Source organism: Oncorhynchus tshawytscha, linkage group LG29 (assembly GCF_018296145.1).
Source record: "Oncorhynchus tshawytscha isolate Ot180627B linkage group LG29, Otsh_v2.0, whole genome shotgun sequence".
NCBI classification, from domain to species: Eukaryota; Metazoa; Chordata; class Actinopteri; order Salmoniformes; family Salmonidae; genus Oncorhynchus; species Oncorhynchus tshawytscha.
Window position 1 is genome coordinate 10,540,951 of NC_056457.1, and position 23,508 is coordinate 10,564,458.

The window sequence follows — 23,508 nt, forward strand, 5'->3', positions numbered from 1 at the left end:
AAACTGCACTATCAATTTAGGAGGGTCTCACCGAGTTCTCAGAACCTGCAGTTTGTCACTGCCCAGATGTAGTGCAGAGAATGTTGCCATGGCAACAACGTCCCTTTCCCACGTTTCCCCACAGACACACAGGGCGTATTGAAAGATGGTACTTGAAGGAGAAACAGAGTCTAATAATTTGGTACACTATTTAGATTGGGCACATCTAAGCGAAATATATACAGTACTTTTTCATGAGGATATAAACTGACGGATGTGTTCTAGACAAGTATGCCCATACCAACTATTGGCTGATTTGGCAATCTGGAGTGCAGGTAATTGTTTAAAAAGTGTTATGAAATGTGATAACATCACAATTTCTCTTTTTTTAATACATAAAAAAAAAATCTGCTTTTATTATTTTATTTTATTCATAAAACAAAAATCAACTTACATTGCTACATCAAACGTGTCTAACAAAACAAAACACAGGTATTAACAAGAAAATACTCAAACATACAAAAAATATCAATCAAATAATACAAAAAAGAAACAATTTTATTGCAAATTGTATTCACTCTGAAAAAATCTTATAATGATTCAGGAAGATGTTATTCTTGTTGTTATTCACTAGGGTTAATGTTTTAATAAGATAGTTGAAATTAATCAGAAAAATGTGTAATTTTGGTATAGAATTTTGGAATTTTTGTTTGCGTATGAAGTATTTGGCAACAAGAATAAAAAAATTAACAATCACTTCAGTGGTCTTGTTATCATTGCAATAGTAACATATGATATATTTCATGTCAAAAACATAGGCAGTGTTCATAATGCTAAATAAGTATTTTGCAAGGTTTTCCCCAAATTCTGACACAAATTTACATTCAAAGAACAAGTGAGACAGATTCTCACCTTTTTCACAGAAAACGCAGATATCATCAATAGCCACAAATTTGGATATCATAGAATTACATGGATATATCTTATGTAAAATTTTGAAGTGCACTTCCTTAACTTTGTTTGGTATACAGTATTTGAAAGGCCTTAACCATGCATTTTTCCAGACAATGTCAGGAATAAACATGTTCCAGAAAAACTTTCCTCCCGGTGTAAGTTGGTTTTGTGAATGAAGAATTTGTCTTTTATATTTTTTACAACAAGATCTCTCAAGTAAGCACACGCCTTCCAATCTGAGTTCTGGAAAAACTTTGTGATCATTACCAAAGCTAAGATGAGTTTTCATTAGTGTAGTTAGACCACTGGGAATGGCTTTGATCACAGAAATAAACTCTCTGAAAGGTATTGGAAACTCTTTCAATGTTCTAAATTGTTCATATGTGAAAATATTACTCTTGTTGTCGAAAATATCAAGAACAAAGTCAATATTCCTATCATGCCAGCTGGGGTAGAACAATGACTTATTCCTTATAGTTATGTCTGAATTATTCCACAAAAGAGCTTTATGTAGGGAAAATTGTGCAGGAAACATATTTTCCAGGCCATTAAAGCTTGTTGGTGAAACCTAGCCAATTTAGCAGGTAATCTTTCAGGAATATAAATTACACTTCAGTAAAAATTGAAGACCTCCCAATTTATTAACCTTTCTAGGGCAGGCGTTCCGCTAGCGGAACCCCTCGACAACATTCCGCTGGAAAGGCAGCGCGCGAAATTCAAAAATATTTTTTCACACATTAACAAGTCCAATACAGCAAATGAAAGATAAACATCTTGTTAATCTACCCATACTGTCCGATTTCAAAAATGCTTTACAGCGAAAGCACAAGATATGATTATGGTAGGTCATAGCCAACTCTAAAAAACACAGTCACAAAAAGAAGAAATATAGATACAATTAATCACTAACCTTTGATGATCTTCATCAGATGACACTCATAGGACATCATGTTACACAATACATGTATGTTTTGTTTCGATAATGTGCATATTTATATCCAAAAATCTCAGTTTACATTGGCGCGTTACGTGCAGTAATGTTTTGATTCCAAAACATTCGGGAATTTTGCAGAAATACTCATAATAAACATTGATAAAAGATACAAGTGTTATTCACAGAATTAAAGATAGACTTCTCCTTCATGCAACCGCTGTGTCAGATTTAAAAAAAACTTTACGGAAAAAGCATAATCTGAGAACGGCGCTTAGAGCCCAATCCAGTCAAAGGAATATCCGCCATGTTGGAGTCAACAGAAGTTAGAAATAACACTATAAATATTCACTTACCTTTGATGATCTTCATCAGAAGGCACTCCCAGGAATCCCAGTTCAACAATAAATGACTGATTTGTTCCATAAAGTCCATAATTTATGTTAAAATAGCCACTTGTTGTTAGCGTGTTCAGCCCAGTAATCCATCTTCATGAGGCGCGAGCACTTCGTCCAGACAAAAACTCGAAAAGTTCCATTACAGGTCGTAGAAACAAGTCAAACGATATGGAATCAATCTTTAGGATGTTTTTAACATAAAACATCAATAATGTTCCAACCGTAGAATTCCTGTGTATGAAGAAAAGCACTGGAACGAGAGCTAACTCTGTCGGGAGCGCGCGTCACTCTGCCAGACTACTGACTCATTCAGCTCCCATTCCCCCCTCCTTTATAGCAGAAGCCCGAAACAAGTTTCTAAAGACGGTTGACATCTAGTGGAAGCCGTAGGAAGTGCAACTTGACTCCATAGACACTGTGTATTCGGTAGGCCAAGCTTTGAAAAACTACAAACCTCAGATTTCCCACTTCCTGGTTTTCGCCTGCCATATGAGTGCTGTTATACTCACAGATATCATTCAAACAGTTTTAGAAACTTCAGAGTGTTTTCTATCCAATACTACTACTAATAATAATAACTATGCATATATTAGCATCTGGCACAGAGTATGAGGTAGTTCACTCTGGGCACGCTATTCATCCAAAAGTGAAAATGCTGCCCCCTATCCCAATTAAACACATTATTTGGAATGAAATACAATATTGAATCAGTATTGATCAAACATTTTTTCAACCAGTTTATCTTGAAAGTATTATTTATGTCAACAAAATCCAACACTTCTAGACCGCCTTCAACTCTTTTGTTAGAAAGGACAGATTTTTTCCAGATGAAGTCAAGAAAGGTCTTATTGATCTCTATACAAGTAGCTGGATTTACACATAATGATAAGGAGGGGTATACAAAACAAGACATTGAGCATTAATCCTGATGCAATAGAACATGCAGTTATAGCATTAAGGGCATGTGCGACCTGGTCTTTGTCTCTTAGAGATTTTGATTTCTTTGTTAAAAATGGTAATAATGCCATACAAATTGGCATTATTCAGAATATCTAGAGATAGAAGTTCCACAACCAAAATTAATAAAAATGGCAAAATTGGGCATCCCTGTCATACACTTCTGTTAATACTGAATATTTTGGATGTATTAAGATTTAGTAGCACAGAACTTTTTATATCTTTGTAAAACATGCAAATTACTTTAATTACATTTTCACCAAATCCAAAAAGTTTAAGACACCTAAAAAGAAATTCATTTTCAATTATGTCAAAGGCTTTACAGAAGTCCAAAAATAGGACAACCGCATCTGAGTCAATTGCATCTGAATAATCTATAAGGTCCAAGACTAAACGAATGTTAGAGCTTATGTGACGGCCCTTCATAAATCCTGTTTGAGTCTCATTTATAATGGTATCTATTTCTTTCTTTAATATTTTGGCATAAACCAGCGCAATCAATTTGCAATCAATATTTCATGAAGTAATTGGTCTCCAATTGTCAATGAGAGAAGGGTCTTTATTGGGCTTCGGAATCAATTAAATAAGGCTCTGTTTCATAGTGGAGACCATTTCCCCATTTTTAATGCAATCTTGAAACATATTGAAAATTGGTTCTTCTAGTAACTTCCAACACTGTCTATAAAAATCAACTGACAGGCCATCAGGGCCAGGTGATTTCCCATTTTTCATTGAATTCAGAGCCTCTCTAATTTCTTCAATTGACACAGGTGAATCGCAAACTGAGTGGAAATCATCCTCAATTACAGGGACATAGTGTGATGTTCATTCAGAATTATCTCCAGTGATGAGAACCATGTACCTATAATGCGTTCTTACACAATTTCCTGATTTCACAAAAGGACCAGTTAGAAGTCAATCATGTGGTAAATTTTAATTTTACCCACTAATAAAACATAGGCTTTCCCCAAATTGACAGGAGTTTCATGATTTTTATGTCTGGGGGTCAATTATCCCTTCAAATTGATTTAAAACTGAAGTAACTGTAAAACATACAAACTGGCAGGTAAAAAAAACAGCCGTGGCTCACCCTAGTTAAAAGACATTCAACATGGCAAGACCTAATTACTGAACTGGAACACCTGTGTCAATTAGCCACTTCCATCGCTGGACCAATAGAAGACAACACTTAACAATGAACACGACTGACTGCAATTGGTTGGAAATGAGGGAAAGCTCTAGTAACTAGAATGTGTGGTAAATGACTGAATAAATTAAGGACAAACAGAACTTGCTGTATAAATACTTTTTGAAAATGAATGTCTTTAGTGAAGGCCACTCCTTCACAAGTATATTTTCCAAACAGTACAACACCAATGCTTTGAGACATTCAACACTAATTGGCTGCCTTTGAAACTGATGCTAACACAGTTGCAGCCTGTGAAAGACAATTTTTTTTTTGTCAAAGGCAGACATGTTTAAATCATGTTTTCATAACTATGATTCCAGCTACATTGCAGCCCGAGCCATGAATCTACTAAGAAGTTTGTTTTCCAAATGTGGTATTTATTTTGCCACATCTCCATGGGGGTTTCAAGGAAGCAGGATTATTTTGGAGTTGACAACTTCCAATAACATGAATAAATTCAGTAAGTGCTCACCTGGGGAGCAGACTAATGAGAAAGCGCTACACTCCTTTAATTCAATCTGTGATAAGTGTCCAATATCTGAGTCTCTTTACCCAGACAGGAATACATTACATCTAACCTCTGATTCTGCTGTTTCTCATTCATGTTTTCCTCCTGTCATGAGAGGGAAAGAAATAGATGGAGGATGAGAAAGGGAGAAAGAAACAAAGAGAACGTGTAATGCGGAAATGATCCTGTTCTGGATTCATTAGTTAGTGATTGCTATGCTGTGTGCTGCAGTGGCTGTAACTCATCCTCATCTGGCTCTGTGACAGTCCCCCAGAGAAACTAAAGGCCCATTAGAGTAGCCCCACCCTGCCCATACCTTATCCAGCCACACAGGGGTGGGGAGGAAGAGAGCCAGGGATCGATGAAGGTGTGAGAGGTGGCAAAAAAAAAAAGGAGTGTGTTTTGGCACCTTCCAAACTAGTAGGTAGGGATGGTGTGAGAATGACGTAATCTAACAGTTTATGGCTCAGGTACTGTTATTTGTTTGGTTCCTACATACAAAGAGCAGACTCAGAGGCAGGCGTGGCTCACAGTAGAGCTGGTGGTCTCTCTCTGTAACCTGGATGACAGCCGCATTGTGCATTCCAAATGGCACCCTATTCCCTATGTAGAGCAGTGCTTTTGACCAGAGCTCTATAAAAGGGAATAGGGTGCCATTTGGGAAACATGAAATAGCCATTGCACTCAGAAAAACACATCAAAAAGGGTGCAAGGTAATTCATATCTCTACAATGGGACAGGGCAAATGTCCTCACAAAATCTGAGCATCCTATGGCTGGGTCTAGTCATACAAAATTCAAAACAATAAAGTTTGGTTTCTTTATTCAACTCTTGGATTTAAATGGATACACATTACCCAACACATTTCAGCACATTATAAAACATGTACGTACACTTTGACAATTATTAAACCAGGCATTGTGCCAGCATAGCTCCATCATCAATGCACAACACACCGCTATGAGGTAACACACAGTTGTGTATCTGAACCGAACATAGAGCTATAGGTTATTAGCTTCAGCTCAAAACATCAACCTTGATCTGAGCTCCGGAGCGATGCACTTTCATCTCCCCTCCATCGCATCATGGGCTCTGTGATTCACCACCCCCAACATACTACAACCCAGAAACACAAATCAAGAGTCCCAAATGAAAGAAAATAACAGATCAAAGGAGATGGAGAGGGAGAGAGATGAGGGGCTCCTTGACTATGAAAACGAATTGGGATTTTGATGTGGAAAGCTTCAACGGTATGCTATTAAACTGTGATGATTAGTCCGGTGTTGGAGGAGGTAGAGAGAAGTGAGGAGAGGACTCTTCATGTAAGGATCCTGTAGCCGTATCTGTGGGCTCCATGGTGTAATAACTGACATGCTGAAACTTGATCACCTCGTTGCCCCAGCTGGTCCATCCTGGCTGCAGGCTTCTGGCAAACAGCTCCAGGCACCGGGCGTCGGCACCCACGTACGGACTTAACACCTCTGTGGAGGGAAACAAAGAAATAGAAGAGGGCACCTAGGGCTGGTCTATTGGTAGTGCTGCTGCCTGCAGACAGCAGGTAACCCACAGGTTATATCCCCAGTTCAGTCACTCAGTTTCTGAACTCTATTCCTCTCCTCTATCTCCCCATCTCACATTCTAATATCTGTCAATAAAGAAGAGGGAGAGGATAGGGAGTTCAAGACATTTTAGATGTCCTCAGAGGATATTAGAAATAATAGATTATTCTGATAGGCAGATCCTGCTCAGATTTGTACTTTCTATGGGGGTATTTAGCTGGTGCAGAAGGGGGAGTGGGGGCTTAATGTCTGGCTTGCTAATGAATGCTGGATTTGTGCATGGCGGTGTTCTGGCTGTCCTTGAGCGGGGGAACAATGGTGTTCCAGGAACAGCATTCCTGACCGATAGGGTTCACTTCTTCTCCGCCCCTGCGCTGGTGCGGTCTGCCCGCTCACATGCATGCTCACGTCCCAGTCACACACTCCACACTAGGCAGGTTAATGAGCGCCAAAACCCCAGAGAGTCTAAGCCCCCTCCCTCAATCCCGCCCTAAACCTGCCCAGCCTAAACCTCTCTTACGAAACATGTCAGAAAGAAAAAAGTTAGGGGGTGGGGGGGAGAGAAAGGCCAAACATGAAAAGCTCACAGACTAACACAGAAGAAACACTCTGATCGGTGACTCAGCCCGCAAAGTTTGGAGAGGGAATAAAAAGGTCTAATTATCTAAAAACTCAAGGCAAGAGAGGGGGTGTGAGACTTGCGGCTTGCCTCGCGGCTCAACTTAGCTCTTTGTGATGTTTCTCTTCGTGCTACTGCCTTGAGTTTAGACCCTGCACATTCGGTGTAAATCCCAAATGGCAACCTATTCCCTATTTAGTGCACTACTTTTCCACTGGGACTCATCAAATGTAGTGCACTAAATAAGCATTCGTGTGCCGTTTGGGTTGTCACACTGATCCTGGGACAGCCAAGTTAAGGGTATTGATGACAGTGCTTGTTCTACTGCCCCACCTGATCTCAACCCATTCATTTTGAAAGTGAGGTATTTCAGGGAATTAATACTTTGAGTGAGTGGAGGTTATAAAACCACAAACACTCACAAATAATAAATTGCAGTGTGTGCGGTCCTGTGTGGCTCACTATAAAGTCCATGGAGAATAAGAACACCTCCTCCCAGCTGCCCACTGCACTGAAGATAGGAAACACTGTCACCACTGATAAATCCACCATAATTGAGAATTTCAATAAGCATTTTTCTACGGCTGGCCATGCTTTCCACCTGGCTACTCCTACCCCGGTCAACAGCACTGCACCCCCAACAGCAACTCGCCCAAGCCTTCCCCATTTCTCCTTCTCCCAAATCCATTCAGCTGATGTTCTGAAAGAGCTGCAAAATCTGGACTCCTACAAATCAGCCGGGCTAGACAATCTGGACCCTTTCTTTCTAAAATTATCTGCCGAAATTGTTGCCACCCCTATTACTAGCCTGTTCAACCTCTCTTTCGTGTCGTCTGAGATTCCCAAAGATTGGAAAACAGCTGCGGTCATCCCCCTCTTCAAAGGGGGGGACACTCTTGACCCAAACTGCTACAGACCTATATCTATCCTACCGTGCCTTTCTAAGGTCTTCGAAAGCCAAGTCAACAAACAGATTACCGACCATTTCGAATCTCACCATACCTTCTCTGCTATGCAATCTGGTTTCAGAGCTGGTCATGGGTGCAACTCAGCCACGCTCAAGGTCCTAAACGATATCTTAACCGCCATCGATAAGAAACATTACTGTGCAGCCATATTCATTGATCTGGCCAAGGCTTTCGACTCTGTCAATCACCACATCCTCATCGGCAGACTCGACAGCCTTGGTTTCTCAAATGATTGCCTCGCCTGGTTCACCAACTACTTCTCTGATAGAGTTCAGTGTGTCAAATCGGAGGGTCTGCTGTCCGGACCTCTGGCAGTCTCTATGGGGGTGCCACAGGGTTCAATTCTTGGACCGACTCTCTTCTCTGTATACATCAATGAGGTCGCTCTTGCTGCTGGTGAGTCTCTGATCCACCTCTACGCAGACGACACCATTCTGTATACTTCCGGCCCTTCTTTGGACACTGTGTTAACAACCCTCCAGGCAAGCTTCAATGCCATACAACTCTCCTTCCGTGGCCTCCAATTGCTCTTAAATACAAGTAAAACTAAATGCATGCTCTTAAACCGATCGCTACCTGCACCTAACCGCCTGTCCAACATCACTACTCTGGACGGCTCTGACTTAGAATACGTGGACAACTACAAATACTTAGGTGTCTGGTTAGACTGTAAACTCTCCTTCCAGACCCATATCAAACATCTCCAATCCAAAGTTAAATCTAGAATTGGCTTCCTATTTCGCAACAAAGCATCCTTCACTCATGCTGCCAAACATACCCATGTAAAACTGACCATCCTACCAATCCTTGACTTTGGCGATGTCATTTACAAAATAGCCTCCAATACCCTACTCAACAAATTGGATGCAGTCTATCACAGTGCAATCCGTTTTGTCACCAAAGCCCCATATACTACCCACCATTGCGACCTGTACGCTCTCGTTGGCTGGCCCTCGCTTCATACTCGTCGCCAAACCCACTGGCTCCATGTCATCTACAAGACCCTGCTAGGTAAAGTCCCCCTTTATCTCAGCTCGCTGGTCACCATAGCATCTCCCACCTGTAACACACGCTCCAGCAGGTATATCTCTCTAGTCACCCCCAAAACCAATTCTTTCTTTGGCCGCCTCTCCTTCCAGTTCTCTGCTGCCAATGACTGGAACGAACTACAAAAATCTCTGAAACTGGAAACACTTATCTCCCTCATTAGCTTTAAGCACCAACTGTCAGAGCAGCTCACAGATTACTGCACCTGTACATAGCCCACCTATAATTTTGCCCAAACAACTACCTCTTTCCCAACTGTATTTAATTTTTATTTATTTATTTATTTTGCTCCTTTGCACCCCATTATTTTTATTTCTACTTTGCACATTCTTCCATTGCAAAACTACCATTCCAGTGTTTTACTTGCTATATTTTATTTACTTTGCCACCATGGCCTTTTTTGCCTTTACCTCCCTTCTCACCTCATTTGCTCACATTGTATATAGACTTGTTTATACTGTATTATTGACTGTATGTTTGTTTTACTCCATGTGTAACTCTGTGTCGTTGTATCTGTCAAACTGCTTTGCTTTATCTTGGCCAGGTCGCAATTGTAAATGAGAACTTGTTCTCAACTTGCCTACCTGGTTAAATAAAGGTAAAATAAAATAAATAAATAAATAAAGATGGTAAGTGCGTGGCCCTAGCAACGCCAAGGTCAAGGGTTGAAGTCTCACAGGGAACACAAATATTGATTCTCTCACTGTACTGTAAGTCGGTTTGGATAAAAGTGTTTGGTAAAAGCAGTTGGAATATGTACTCAATTGTCATACTTGAGTAAAAGTAAATGATATAAATCAAATTACTTATATTACGCAAACCAGACGGCACAATTATAATAATTTGTGTATTTACATACAGACGGGCACAGACATAATTTACAAACAGAGTATTTGTGTTTAGGGAGTCTGCCAGATCAGAGGCAGTAGGAATGACAATGCGTTATATTGATAGGTGATTGCTGTCCTGCCTGAGCATTCGAAATGTAACGAGTACTTTTGGGTGTCAGGGAAAATGTATGGAGTAAAAAGTACATATCTTCTTCAGGAATATAGTAGAGTAGAAGTTTTTTTAAAATATAAATGTAAAATACAGACACCTCCCCCAAAACTACTTATGTAGTACTTTAAAGCATTGTAACATTTGCACTTCACACCCCTGGCTAAAAGTGGTAGAAATACTGTACATATATCACCTTACTCAGCACCTCCAGCTGTGAGTGAGTAAAGTTATTTTCTCTGCCTTTCTCACCACCCCAGGACAGCAGGTAGCCTAGTGGTTAAAGTGCTGGGCCAGTAACCGAAATGTCGCTAGATCGAAACCCCCAGCCGGCAAGATTAAGAATTGGTCAATGTGCCCTTGAGCAAGGCACGTACCCCTAATTGCTCCAGGGTCGAGTTGGGATATACAAAAAAACAAAAACATTTCCAATTCACACACAATTCTACATGTGAAATAGAACAAATATAAATCACTCACCAATATCTCAGGTTCTCTGAGTTTAAACAGTAGCACACATCTTTTCACAAGTCAATTAGAATCTCACACACGCTGGCTGGGTGCCATTGAATTGGGCGGGCATGAAGAGGGCACTGCCAATTAGCCGCTTATTACAATACAATGCTGGGAGGAAAATATTCAACTTTAGCTAATTACCAAAGTTTTTTGGAGCCACAATTAAAAGCAAACAGATTATTCACACTCCGAGGAGCATAAACACTTTTTTTCTGCCGTGTCGGCCATCTGGCGAGGATGTGTTTGGATCTCTGAGGTAGAGAGTGAGCGTTGGTGTCCCTCTGTATCCCTACTGCCGCCACACACACACACACACACACGTCTGATGTCACTAACAGGATCACTGGGGGAGAGGGGGGGTAGAGAGCTATCGGATCACAGAGTCGCTCTCCGCTCCGCCCTCTGTTTAGGACATCCATGCTGTGATGTCATACTGAGGTCAGGGGTAAAGAGTTGGCCACTGCCTCCAGACCTGGCACATCCAAAACACTTGGGACTACATACACCACTTGTGCTCCAATCCCAAAAACAGGGATATTGCCCTGTGGTAACAGTGACTGGAGGAAGAGGACTTTGTGTTTTAGAGGGGGGCGGTTTAGAGACTTAGCACTGTGGATATTCACCATTTCAAGCTGTTGCATAAGAATCCACCAGAGGCGGTGTGAGAAAAGGACAGCAGCCCAAATCCTTTTCCCGCCCCTGGGTACTCCAGAGTGAATATTCAGCATTAATGCCCACGTCCGGATGTTCCTTTTTGCCAACGGGTCGATAGAACCTTTCAGGATCAGAAAAGGTCCGCTCTATACCTCTTTATCACAGGTTATGTTAATGTGCAGTGGCACCTCTCTGCGGGACCAGCTCCTCTGACATTTCATCCCAGCAGCACTGCGTTCTACCACGCCCACCACAGCCTCCCTGCTACCAAGAGGGGTTGGAGGGGGATTCGCTGGAAGGCCAGAGACAGGGATGAGAAGGGGATGACGTCACCAAAAAGTGATATATCAAAACACACAATTCGGAATGACAGCGGCTCAAATGATGATGGGTTACTTGGAGAGTGTGAAATAGCGTGCTCTTTGAGTTTGACTGTGGACTTATCAATCATGGGTGGGGGAAAAAAACGATATCACACTGTTTTGCTGCAACTCTTGCCCAAGGCAAAGATACGGTGTGTTCTATTACTTATTATTTGTAACAATGAAAAGACAACGCTGTGAAACAAAGCGCAATTAGAAACTCATAATATATTCTCAACCCAATAGTTACAAAGCACAATGCAGTCATAACGAATTTAAATCTCACAATATCCTGCCACTTTCCCAATCATCTTGTATATTCAGCTGACAGGGCACTGACAAACCTCTTCCTCTTGCTCCCCAAGTAAATAAAACACACATAAATCGCTTTCCCTGAAGAAGCAGATAGTTGATGTCAAGCCCCACTCTACATAATCATTGTCTTCAAGGTCTCATCATTGCTTTCTAAACAACATTGTACGGATCAGAGAAAAGGTTTGACTTGTTAACAATCAAAGGCCAATCAGGCCGTACAGCAGCACATCGTGACAAACTGAGGTCACAATTAGCCATTCGGACAGGTTAGAGCACAGACCTTGCAGCTGATGTCCTTCCGTTTAATAGCAAGGCATTGTCTCGTGCTTTTAAAGAGTGAGGGACAGAGAGTGAGTCAGTGAGAACAGAGCACTGACAGTTAGCGAGCCAGGTCAAAACACAGCATTCGCGGACACTTACGTCACAGTATTGCCCTCTAGTGGTGAAACTATTCAGTTCAATCATTTCTCCAATTATGAATTTCATTACTGGAACTGTATTCATTCATTCATTCCTTCCTACGCACTTGGCTACCACATTACGTTCTTATGACGCTGACATACTTATGACGCTGTTGGTGGAACCAGGACGTGCTGGGAATACTGACCTGAGAGTGAAGGTTTATGGGAGTGTAGGGCCGATGGGACACTGACGATCACACGTTGCTCCTCCATAGGGAGCTCTGTCTTCCTCAGAGAGCTGTAAAGGAGATGGAGAAAGCACGTCATGTTTTGGAGGAGATCGAACATTCCAGTAATGAAAGAAAATACACAGGAGACTTTAAAAAAAAAAAGGTCCAATACAGCCATTTTTTTTTTTATCTCAACGTTAAATCATTTCTGGGTAACAATTAAGTACCTCACAGTGATTGTTTTTAATTAAAATGGTCAAAAAGAAACAAAAATAGCTTCTTAGCAAGAGAGCAATATCGCGAAGCAAGAATTTTGCTAAGACTGTCTGGGAATGGTTTAGGTAGAGGGGAAAACTGAAAACTGTTATTGGCAGAGAGGTTTGTAACTCTTTCTTATTGGTCTATTAACTAATTTACCACCTGGTGATGTCACCTGACAGCACTAAACTCAATTCCACCAAAACAGGCAGAAATTTCAGTGGGTCTTTTCAAACAGCTCTTACACGAAAAGGGCATTAACATAATTTTCACAATTTCACCGTATTATTCCAACCTCGGTGTGGAAATACTGCATATTTAAAATCACATTTGACTGCACCGGTCCTTTAAGAAATTAATGTAATTTTTATTTATTTTTAAGTTGCCACCCGAGTGGCACAGTGGTCTAAGGCACTGAATCGCAGTGCTAGCTGTGCCACTAGAGATTCTGGGTTCGAGTCCAGGCTCTGTCACAGCCGGCCGCGACCGGGAGACCCATGGGGCGGCGCACAATTGGCCAGCGCCGTCCGGTTTAGGTGAGGGTTAGGCCGGCAGTGATGTTTTTGTCCCATCGCGTACTAGCGACTCCTGTGGCAGGCAGTGCACGCTGACAAGGTCGCCAGGTGTACGGTGTTTCCTCCGACACATTGGTGTGGCTGGCTTCTGCGTTAAGCGGGCATTGTATCAAGAAGCAGTGCGGCTTGGTTGGGTTTCGGAGGATGCACGGCTCTCGACCTTGTTGCAGCGATGAGACAAGACTGTAACTACCAATTGGATAACATGAAATTGGGGAGAAAAAGGGGTAAAAAAAAATACAATGGGAATAACATTTTTATTTTGTCACACCTGTGTGAGTGGTGTCCACACCCACGATATCGACCAAGTACCAACACCTCGTAAGGCTTCTTATGCGGAGAGTCCAGTGGAAACACATATTCCCCGGACCTGGTGACCTAAGGGCAAAAACGTAGACAATACATCAGAGAAAAATGCTTACATTCATAAAGATCATATAGCTAATTTCAGAAGCAAATTCAACATTAGAGGTCCTAGATGAAACATGGCCACTTTTACTATCACCATTTAGTAGTGTCATTTAAACTAAATAGATATATAACAACTATAATGACTTCGATAAATTCTAGGTTCCTTTGTGTTCTACCTTGACCCAGAACCACTCTGCCAGCACCTCCACGCCCCAGTGTGGGTACAGCTCGTCCCTGACGAAGCGCAGGTGGCTGGGCCTGTTGGTCACCCAGGTGACCACCACACAGCCTGTGGAGGCCAGCAGTGGGACAGGGAGCCGTTTGAGCTGGGAGGAGGGCAGAAAGCTATACCTAGAGGTCAGCAGGAGAAATGCACAATATGGTCAAAACAGAATAAGAGGTTCGCAGAGTCATACATTGCAGTGGATGTCGCTTGGAATAAAAATCACACTGAATAAGAACGCTGACCTGCCACTCCTTTTTACAGACTTGTTTTCCCATGGAGGATCCAGGACAATGAGGTCAAAAAACTTTCCATCTGCAAAATAATCAATTTTCTAAGACAGGGTTTCTCCAAACTGGGTCCTGGGACCCCTTCTGGATGCACATTTTGTTTTTTTGCCCTAGCACTACACACGATTCAAATGATCAACTCAACATCAAGCTTTGATTATTTGAATCAGCTGTGTAATGCTCGAGGAAAAAAACGAAACAGTCCCCAAGACCGAGTTTGGGAAACCTTGTTCTAAGACATTAGGCCTACACAGGCAGAGAGGATCCTTATTTAGTTCACTAAAGCCTTGCCTTCTCTCCACTCGATTCCTCAAAACATTTTTAGAGAGTTTAGGAGATTTATAAAAGACAATGTATTTCTGCACTGACAAAACATAAAAATCAGCAAACGCAAGCTCTTTATCATGATCAGGTTTTGTACACTCACAACCAACCAGGGGCTCCATTCTGGCAAAATCAGAAAGCAGGAAGGCACATCGTGGTGGGATAATGTATTTCTCTCCCATCAGCATCACCTCCATGGCAAAGTCCATACAATTCTCTGTGATCCGTGTGAACAGGTCAAGGTGTGTTGTACTACAGCCATCCTCAGACTCAATAAACTGAACTGGGTCCTCTCCATGTTCACTCACTAGAGGGAGCTCTTTAGCCATGTCACACAAGGCTGCCAGGTTGCATTCCTGGGAAGGCAGGGGACCCTCCCGAGCATCGTTGACCTCACTCAGGTACTCACAGGAGAGCCCAGCATCCACTAAGGATTTGGTCCCCTCCAAAATGGCAGACCTGATCTGGTCATAACACAATGATAAGCAGTGGTCAACAATAAAAAGTCTGAGTAATGGTAATGGGTAAACTAAGTAATGGTGAACATAAGATTACCTTGTGGTGGAAGGCCAGTGAATCAATTTCTCCTTGGTTCAGATCATTGCGTTTTCGTTTTCTTTTCTGTGGGATTTGAATATATCAAAAAGATCTGTGGTTAAAACAAAGGCGTTTCCCAGTGATAGTACCTGGCAAGTTAGCCCCACTCTCCAGACATGTCTAGTCAAGCCTTGGTCCAAAAGACTTAACAGCTTCTACCCCCAAGCCATAAGACTCCGGAACAGCTAATCAAATGGCTATCTGGACTATTTGCATTTGTATGGAGGAGGAGGTGTGATGGTGCTTTGTTGGTGACACTGTCTGATTCATTTAGAATTCAAGGCACACTTAACCAGCATGGCTACCACAGCATTCTGCAGCGATGCGCCATCCCTTCTGGTTTGTGCTTAACAGGACAATGACAGGACATTGACCCAACACAACTCCTGGCTGTTAAGGGCTATTTGACCAAGTAGGGGAGTGATGGAGTGCTGCGTCAGATGACCTGGCCTCCACAATCACCCAACCTCAATCCAGTTGAGTTGGACTGCAGAGTGAAGGAAAAGCAGCCAACAAGTGATCAGCATGTAGGAACTGTTTCAAGACTGTTGGAAAAGCATTCCAGGTGAAGCTGGTTGAGAGAATGCCAAGAGTGTGCAAAGCTGTCATCAAGGCAAAGGGTGGTTACTTTGAAAAATCTAAAATATATTTTGATTTGTTTAACAGTTTTTTGGTTACTACATGATTCCATGTGTTTTCATAGTTTTGATGTCTTCACTATTATTCTACAATGTAGAAATTAGTTAAAAAAATAACGAAAAACCCTTGAATGAGTAGCTGTGTCCAAACTTTTGACCGGTACCACACATATGACCTCAATTACCTCGGCTAACCTGTGCCCCCGCACATTGTACCGGTATGTACACTGCTCAAAAAAATAAAGGGAACACTTAAACAACAATGTAACTCCAAGTCAATCACACTTCTGTGAAATCAAACTGTCCACTTAGGAAGCAACACTGATTGACAATAAATTTCACATGCTGTTGTGCAAATGGAATAGACAACAGGTGGAAATTATAGGCAATTAGCAAGACACCCCCAATAAAGGAGTGGTTCTGCAGGTGGGGACAACAGACCACTTCTCAGTTCCTATGCTTCCTGGCTGATGTTTTGGTCACTTTTGAATGCTGGCGGTGCTTTCACTCTAGTGGTAGCATGAGACGGAGTCTACAACCCACACACGTGGCTCAGGTAGTGCAGCTCATCCAGGATGGCACATCAATGCGAGATGTGGCAAGAAGGTTTGCGGTGTCTGGCAGCGTAAGTGTCCACAGCATGGAGGCGCTACCAGGAGACAGGCCAGTACATCAGGAGATGTGGAGGAGGCTGTAGGAGGGCAACAACCCAGCAGCAGGACCGCTACCATCGCCTTTGTGCAGGGAGGAGCAGGAGGAGCACTGCCAGAGCCCTGCAAAATGACCTCCAGCAGGCCACAAATGTGCATGTGTCTGCTCAAACGGTCAGAAACAGACTCCATGAGGGTGGTATGAGGGCCCGACGTCCACAGGTTGGGTTTGTGCTTACAGCCCAACACCGTGCAGGACGTTTGGCATTTGCCAGAGAACACCAAGATTGGCAAATTCGCCACTGGCGCCCTGTGCTCTTCACAGATGAAAGCAGGTTCACACTGAGCACATGTGACAGACGTGACAGTCTGGAGACGCCGTGGAGAACATTCTGCTGCCTCCAACATGACCGGTTTGGCAGTGGGTCAGTCATGCTGTGGGGTGGAATTTCTTTAGGGGGCCGCACAGCCCTCCATGTGCTCGCCAGAGGTAGCCTGACTGCCATTAGGTACCGAGATGAGATCCTCAGACCCCCTGTGAGACCATATGCTGGTGTGGTTGGCCCTGGGTTCCTCCTAATGCAAGACAATGCTAGACCTCATGTGGCTGGAGTGTGTCAGCAGTTCCTGCCACAGGAAGGCATTGATGCTATGGACTGGCCCGCCCGTTCCCCAGACCTGAATCCAATTGAGCACATCTGGGACATCATGTCTCGCTCCATCCACAGACTGTCCAGGAGTGTCTCGTTGCACCACAGACTGTCCAGGAGTTGGCGGATGCTTTTGTCCAAGTCTGGGAGGAGATCCCTCAGGAGACCATCCGCCACCTCATCAGGAGCATGCCCAGGCGTTGTAGGGAGGTCATACAGGCACGCGGAGGCCACACACACTACTGAGCCTCATTTTGACTTGTTTTAAGGACATTACATCAAAGTTGGATCAGCCTGTAGTGTGGTTTTCCACTTTAATTTTGAGTGTGACTCCAAATCCAGACCTCCATGGGTTGATACATTTGATTTCCATTGATAATTTGTGTGATTTTGTTGTCAGCACATTCAACTATGTAAAGAAAAAAGTATTTCATAAGAATATTTCATTCATTCAGATCTAGGATGTGTTATTTTAGTGTTCCCTTTATTTTTTGGAGCAGTGTATATAGCCTCATACTATTATTTTATTGTTGCTCTTGAAATGTGTTATTTTTCTAACGTTCTTTTTTTAGTATTTTTTTTTTTTTTTACTTCATTTTTTTTAGTAAATACTTAACACTATTTTCTTAAAACTGCATTCTTATTCTTATCAGCAGACTCAACAGCCTCGCAATGACTGCCTCGCCTGGTTCACCAACTACTTCTCAGACAGAGTTCAGTGTGTCAAATCAGAGGGCCTATTGTCCAGGCCTCTGGCAGTCTATGGGGGTGCCACAGGGTTCAATTCTCGGGCCGACTCCTTTCTCGGTATACATCAATGATGTCGCTCTTGCTGTTGGTCATTCTCTCATCCACTTCTACGCAGACGATACCATTCTGTATACTTCTGTCCATTCTTTGGACAATGTGTTAACTAACCTCCAGACAAGCTTCAAAGCCATAAACTCTCCTTCCGTGGCTTCCAACTGCTCTTAAATGCAAGTAAAACTAAATGCATGCTCTTCAACCGATCGCTGCCTGCACATGCCCGCCCAGCATCACTACTCTGGAAGGTTCTGACTTAGAAAATGTGGACAACTAGAAATACCTAGGTGTCTGGTTAGACTGTAAACTCTCCTTCCAGACTCACATTAAGCATCTCCAATCCAAAATTAAATCTAGAATCGGCTTCCTATTTCGCAACAAAGCATCCTTGACTCATGCTGCCAAACATACCCTCGTAAAACGGACTATCCTGTCGATCCTTGACTTCGGCGATGTCATTTACAAAATAGCCTCCAACACTCTACTCAGCAAACTGGATGCAGTCTATTACAGTGCCATCCGTTTTGTCACCAAAGCCCCATATACTACCAACCACTGCGACCTGTATGCTCTCGTTGGCTGACCCTCGCTTCATATTTGTCGCCAAACCCACTGGCTCCAGGTCATCTGTAAGTCTTTGCTAGGTAAAGCCCTGCCTTATCTCAGCTCACTGGTCACCATAGCAGCACCCACCCATAGCACGCGCTCCAGCAGGTATATTTCACTGGTCACCCCCAAAGCCAATTCCTCCTTTGGCCACCTTTCCTTCCAGTTCTCTGCTAACAATAACTGGAACGAATAGCAAAAAATAAATAAATAAATAATAATCACTGAAGCTGGAGACCCATATCTCCCTCACTAACTTTAAGTTCCAGTTGTCAGAGGAGCTCACAGATCACTGCACATAGCCCATCTGTAAATAGCCCATCCAACTACCTCATCCCCCATACTGTTTTTTTTTTTTTGCTCATTTGCACCCCAGTATCTCTACTTGCACATTCATCTTCTACACATCTATCACTCCAGAGTTTAATTGCTAAATTGTAATTATTTCGCCACTGTGGCCTATGTACTTCCGGCGCCGACAGAGATGGCCGCCTCGCTTCGCGTTCCTAGGAAACTATGCAGTTTTTTTGTTTTTTTACGTGTTATTTCTCACATTAGTACCCCAGGCCATCTTAGGTTTCATTACATACAGTCGAGAAGAACTACTGAATATAAGATCAGCGTCAACTCACCATCAGTACGACCAAGAATATGTTTTTCGCGACGCGGATCCTGTGTTCTGCCTTACAAACAGGACAACGGAGTGGATTCCATGCAGCGACCCAAAAAAACGACCCCGAAAAAGAGGGAAACGAGGCGGTCTTCCGGTCAGACTCCGGAGACCGGCACACCGTGCACCACTCCCTAGCATTCTTCTTGCCAATGTCCAGCCTCTTGACAACAAGGTTGTTGAAATCCGAGCAAGGGTAGCATTCCAGAGGGACATCAGAGACTGTAACGTTCTATGCTTCACGGAAACATGGCTCACTGGAGAGACGCTATCCGAGGCGGTGCAGCCGGCGGGTTTCTCCACGCATCGCGCCGACAGAAACAAACAGCTTTCTGGTAAGAAGAGGGGCGGGGGCGTATGCCTTATGACTAACGTGACATGGTGTGATGAAAGAAACATACAGGAACTCAAATCCTTCTGTTCACCTGATTTAGAATTCCTCACAATCAAATGTAGACCGCATTATCTACCAAGAGAATTCTCTTCGATTATAATCACAGCCGTATATATCCCCCCCAAGCAGACACATCGATGGCTCTGAACGAACTTTATTTAACTCTCTGCAAACTGGAAACGATTTATCCGGAGGCTGCATTCATTGTAGCTGGGGATTTTAACAAGGCTAATCTGAAAACAAGACTCCCTAAATTTTATCAGCATATCGATTGCGCAACCAGGGGTGGAAAGACCTTGGATCATTGTTACTCTAACTTCCGCGACGCATATAAGGCCCTGCCCCGCCCCCCTTTCGGAAAAGCTGACCACGACTCCATTTTGTTGATCCCTGCCTACAGACAGAAACTAAAACAAGAAGCTCCCACGCTGAGGTCTGTCCAACGCTGGTCTGACCAAGCTGACTCCACACTCCAAGACTGCTTCCATCACGTGGACTGGGAGATGTTTCTCATTGCGTCAGACAACAACATTGACGAACTCGCACACCGAATCAGCGTATTCATTAGAACGTGCGTTGAAGATGTCGTTCCCATAGCAACGATTAAAACATTCCCTAACCAGAAACCGTGGATTGATGGCAGCATTCGTGTAAAACTGAAAGCGCGAACCACTGCTTTTAATCAGGGCAAGGTGTCTGGTGACATGACTGAATACAAACAGTGCAGCTATTCCCTCCGCAAGGCTATTAAACAAGCTAAGCGTCAGTACAGAGACAAAGTAGAATCTCAATTCAACGGCTCAGACACAAGAGGCATGTGGCAGGGTCTACAGTCAATCACGGACTACAGGAAGAAATCCAGCCCAGTCACGGATCAGGATGTCTTGCTCCCAGGCAGACTAAATAACTTTTTGCCCGCTTTGAGGACAATACAGTGCCACTGACACGGCCTGCAATGAAAACATGCGGTCTCTCCTTCACTGCAGCCGAGGTGAGTAAGACATTTAAACGTGTTAACCCTCGCAAGGCTGCAGGCCCAGACGGCATCCCCAGCCGCGCCCTCAGAGCATGCGCAGACCAGCTCGACTACAGCTCGGCATTCAACACCATAGTACCCTCCAAGCTCGAGACCCTGGGTCTCGACCCCGCCCTGTGCAACTGGGTACTGGACTTCCTGACGGGCCGCCCCCAGGTGGTGAGGGTAGGCAACAACATCTCCTCCCCGCTGATCCTCAACACTGGGGCCCCACAAGGGTGCGTTCTGAGCCCTCTCCTGTACTCCCTGTTCACCCACGACTGCGTGGCCATGTACGCCTCCAACTCAATCATCAAGTTTGCGGACGACACAACAGTGGTAGGCTTGATTACCAACAACGACGAGACGGCCTACAGGGAGGAGGTGAGGGCCCTCGGAGTGTGGTGTCAGGAAAATAACCTCACACTCAACGTCAACAAAACTAAGGAGATGATTGTGGACTTCAGGAAACAGCAGAGGGAACACCCCCTATCCACATCGATGGAACAGCAGTGGAGAGGGTAGCAAGTTTTAAGTTCCTCGGCATACACATCACAGACAAACTGAATTGGTCCACTCACACAGACAGCATCGTGAAGAAGGCGCAGCAGCGCCTCTTCAAACTCAGGAGGCTGAAGAAATTCGGCTTGTCACCAAAAGCACTCACAAACTTCTACAGATGCACAATCGAGAGCATCCTGGCGGGCTGTATCACCGCCTGGTACGGCAACTGCTCCGCCCTCAACCGTAAGGCTCTCCAGAGGGTAGTGAGGTCTGCACAACGCATCACCGGGGGCAAACTACCTGCCCTCCAGGACACCTACACCACCCGATGTCACAGGAAGGCCATAAAGATCATCAAGGACAACAACCACCCGAGCCACTGCCTGTTCACCCCGCTATCATCCAGAAGGCGAGGTCAGTACAGGTGCATCAAAGCTGGGACCGAGAGACTGAAAAACAGCTTCTATCTCAAGGCCATCAGACTGTTAAACAGCCACCACTAACATTGAGTGGCTGCTGCCAACACACTGACACAACTCCAGCCACTTTAATAATGGGAATTGATGGGAAATGTAAATATATCACTAGCCACTTTAAATAATGCTACCTTATATAATGTTTACATACCCTACATTATTCATCTCATATGCATACGTATATACTGTACTCTATATCATCGACTGCATCCTTATGTAATACATGTATCACTAGCCACTTTAACTATGCCACTTTGTTTACATACTCATCTCATATGTATATACTGTACTCGATATCAGCTACTGTATCTTGCCTATGCTGCTCTGTACCATCACTCATTCATATATCCTTATGTACATATTCTTTATCCCCTTACACTGGGTATAAGACAGTAGTTTTGGAATTGTTAGTTAGATTACTTGTTGGTTATTACTGCATTGTTGGAACTAGAAGCACAAGCATTTCGCTACACTCGCATTAACATCTGCTAACCTTGTGTATGTGACAAATAAAATTTGATTTGATTTGATTTATTGGCAGCCAGTGAAAAATGCACACACACCACACACACAGAACACAACTTAGAAATGCCTCATGAGCTTAGTTCAACTGTCACACTCCATTAGAACAGAAAATATAAGCTTGTTTTTCTCCAATGTTTGTAAACATTGTAAACATAAACAAACACTGTATAGCCTCATAACATCAGGTTAAAACAATACTGTTGATACCATGGATGGTCAGTCCTTGCATCCATAGCACTGTCTATTAATCTGAGAGTGGTTACATTTCTCCAGGCCCACCCTCAGCTTTTTACCAAAACAAAGGCGGGGTCATCTTTTGGTTATTGTTTCATCTGTGGATTTACTCTTTAAACAGCTGTATTATCAAGATACCAAAGTTTCACCAACAAAAAGTTAACAACAGACCTATATACCAGCATTTGACATTCATTTAAAAAAAATGTAGCTAGCACTTTTCAGTAGTGCTCAAAGCATGCCATTCCATGAGCACAGCATTTATTTTTCAACTCGAATCAATGAGCCCAATCAGCCTAATCATGACAACAAAATCATAAACAACAGAGTAGAGCTGGCTAATACAGACCCCCCCCCGCCCAATTTACCTTTGATGGTTTACAATCCACTGTACTTTTATTCTCACTCCTCTGTAGTGCTGCGTCCGAGACGGTACTGTCGTTTGTGGTCACAGTACAACTTGATTTAACACTAACGTGAGACTTTAAAATCTGAAAACACTCATGTTTAAAACAACATTTAAAATGCGACTTCCCACTGGCTGCTTTCCTCTCTGAAGTAACGTTACATAGTTGGACACCCTTGTCGACAAGTGAACAAGCATCCAACAGCCACCCGTTGGCATTTCTAAACACAATCGACATAGCCAATTTGGTTGGCAAACTACTCTCTCCTAACTCTCTCTTTGATATCTTTACATGCCGTGAGTGTCCATAAGCGTACCTTGTGGAGGTGACTAGCTTGCTAACGTTACTTACACATGTCGTTTCTTTGCTGGGTTTCCTACTTTCTCTACTTGGACATTATTGCCGTGCGCCGCCATGATGCTTGTCTATCGTCACGTGCATTCGCCAAACCTGTGGTATATTCAATACGTCGATTCTGTTGTAAAACCTTTCTTAAACGGAACGAAAACGGGAGGGACAACCCAGGGGCGGACACCCCGGGTGCAGATTTCGTTTACTTCCGTTTGGTTCCTCGTAACAGACCAAACGTTTTGCAACGGAATTCAACCAATGAATACACCCCAGCGCGTTTCCACATCCACAAAGTCGAAATTGGCTAAATCCTAAAGAAA

At 43.3% G+C, this 23,508-nt stretch overlaps 1 protein-coding gene across 2 annotated transcripts; it reads right to left on the bottom strand.

Moving 5' to 3' along the window:
* Positions 1-5,721: 5,721 nt before the first annotated feature.
* On the bottom strand, positions 5,722-23,315 carry mettl4 (methyltransferase 4, N6-adenosine). Of its 2 annotated transcripts, XM_024393014.2 has the most exons (9): positions 23,189-23,315; positions 22,799-22,865; positions 15,223-15,288; positions 14,771-15,131; positions 14,299-14,368; positions 14,007-14,181; positions 13,691-13,797; positions 12,563-12,654; positions 5,722-6,397 (listed from the first exon to the last, which is right to left on the bottom strand). In XM_024393014.2, the coding sequence occupies exons 1-9, from the start codon at positions 23,251-23,253 to the stop codon at positions 6,189-6,191; spliced, it is 1,212 nt and encodes a 403-aa protein (XP_024248782.1). In that variant the 5' UTR covers positions 23,254-23,315; the 3' UTR covers positions 5,722-6,188. The 2 variants fall into 2 exon arrangements, with proteins under 2 accessions (XP_024248782.1, XP_024248781.1); XM_024393013.2 differs by having other exon boundaries at positions 22,799-23,297.
* Positions 23,316-23,508: the final 193 nt, after the last annotated feature.

Coding starts and splice junctions, on each gene's coding strand:
- mettl4 (XM_024393013.2), bottom strand. CDS start 23,074: ATGTCGATTGTGTTTAGAAATGCCAACGGGTGGCTGTTGGATGCTTGT. Junction 15,289..22,798: donor TGGATTGTAAACCATCAAAG/GTAAATTGGGCG, acceptor CAAATCCCACAG/AAAAGAAAACGAAAACGCAA. Junction 14,182..14,298: donor TCTGTAAAAAGGAGTGGCAG/GTCAGCGTTCTT, acceptor GCTGACCTCTAG/GTATAGCTTTCTGCCCTCCT.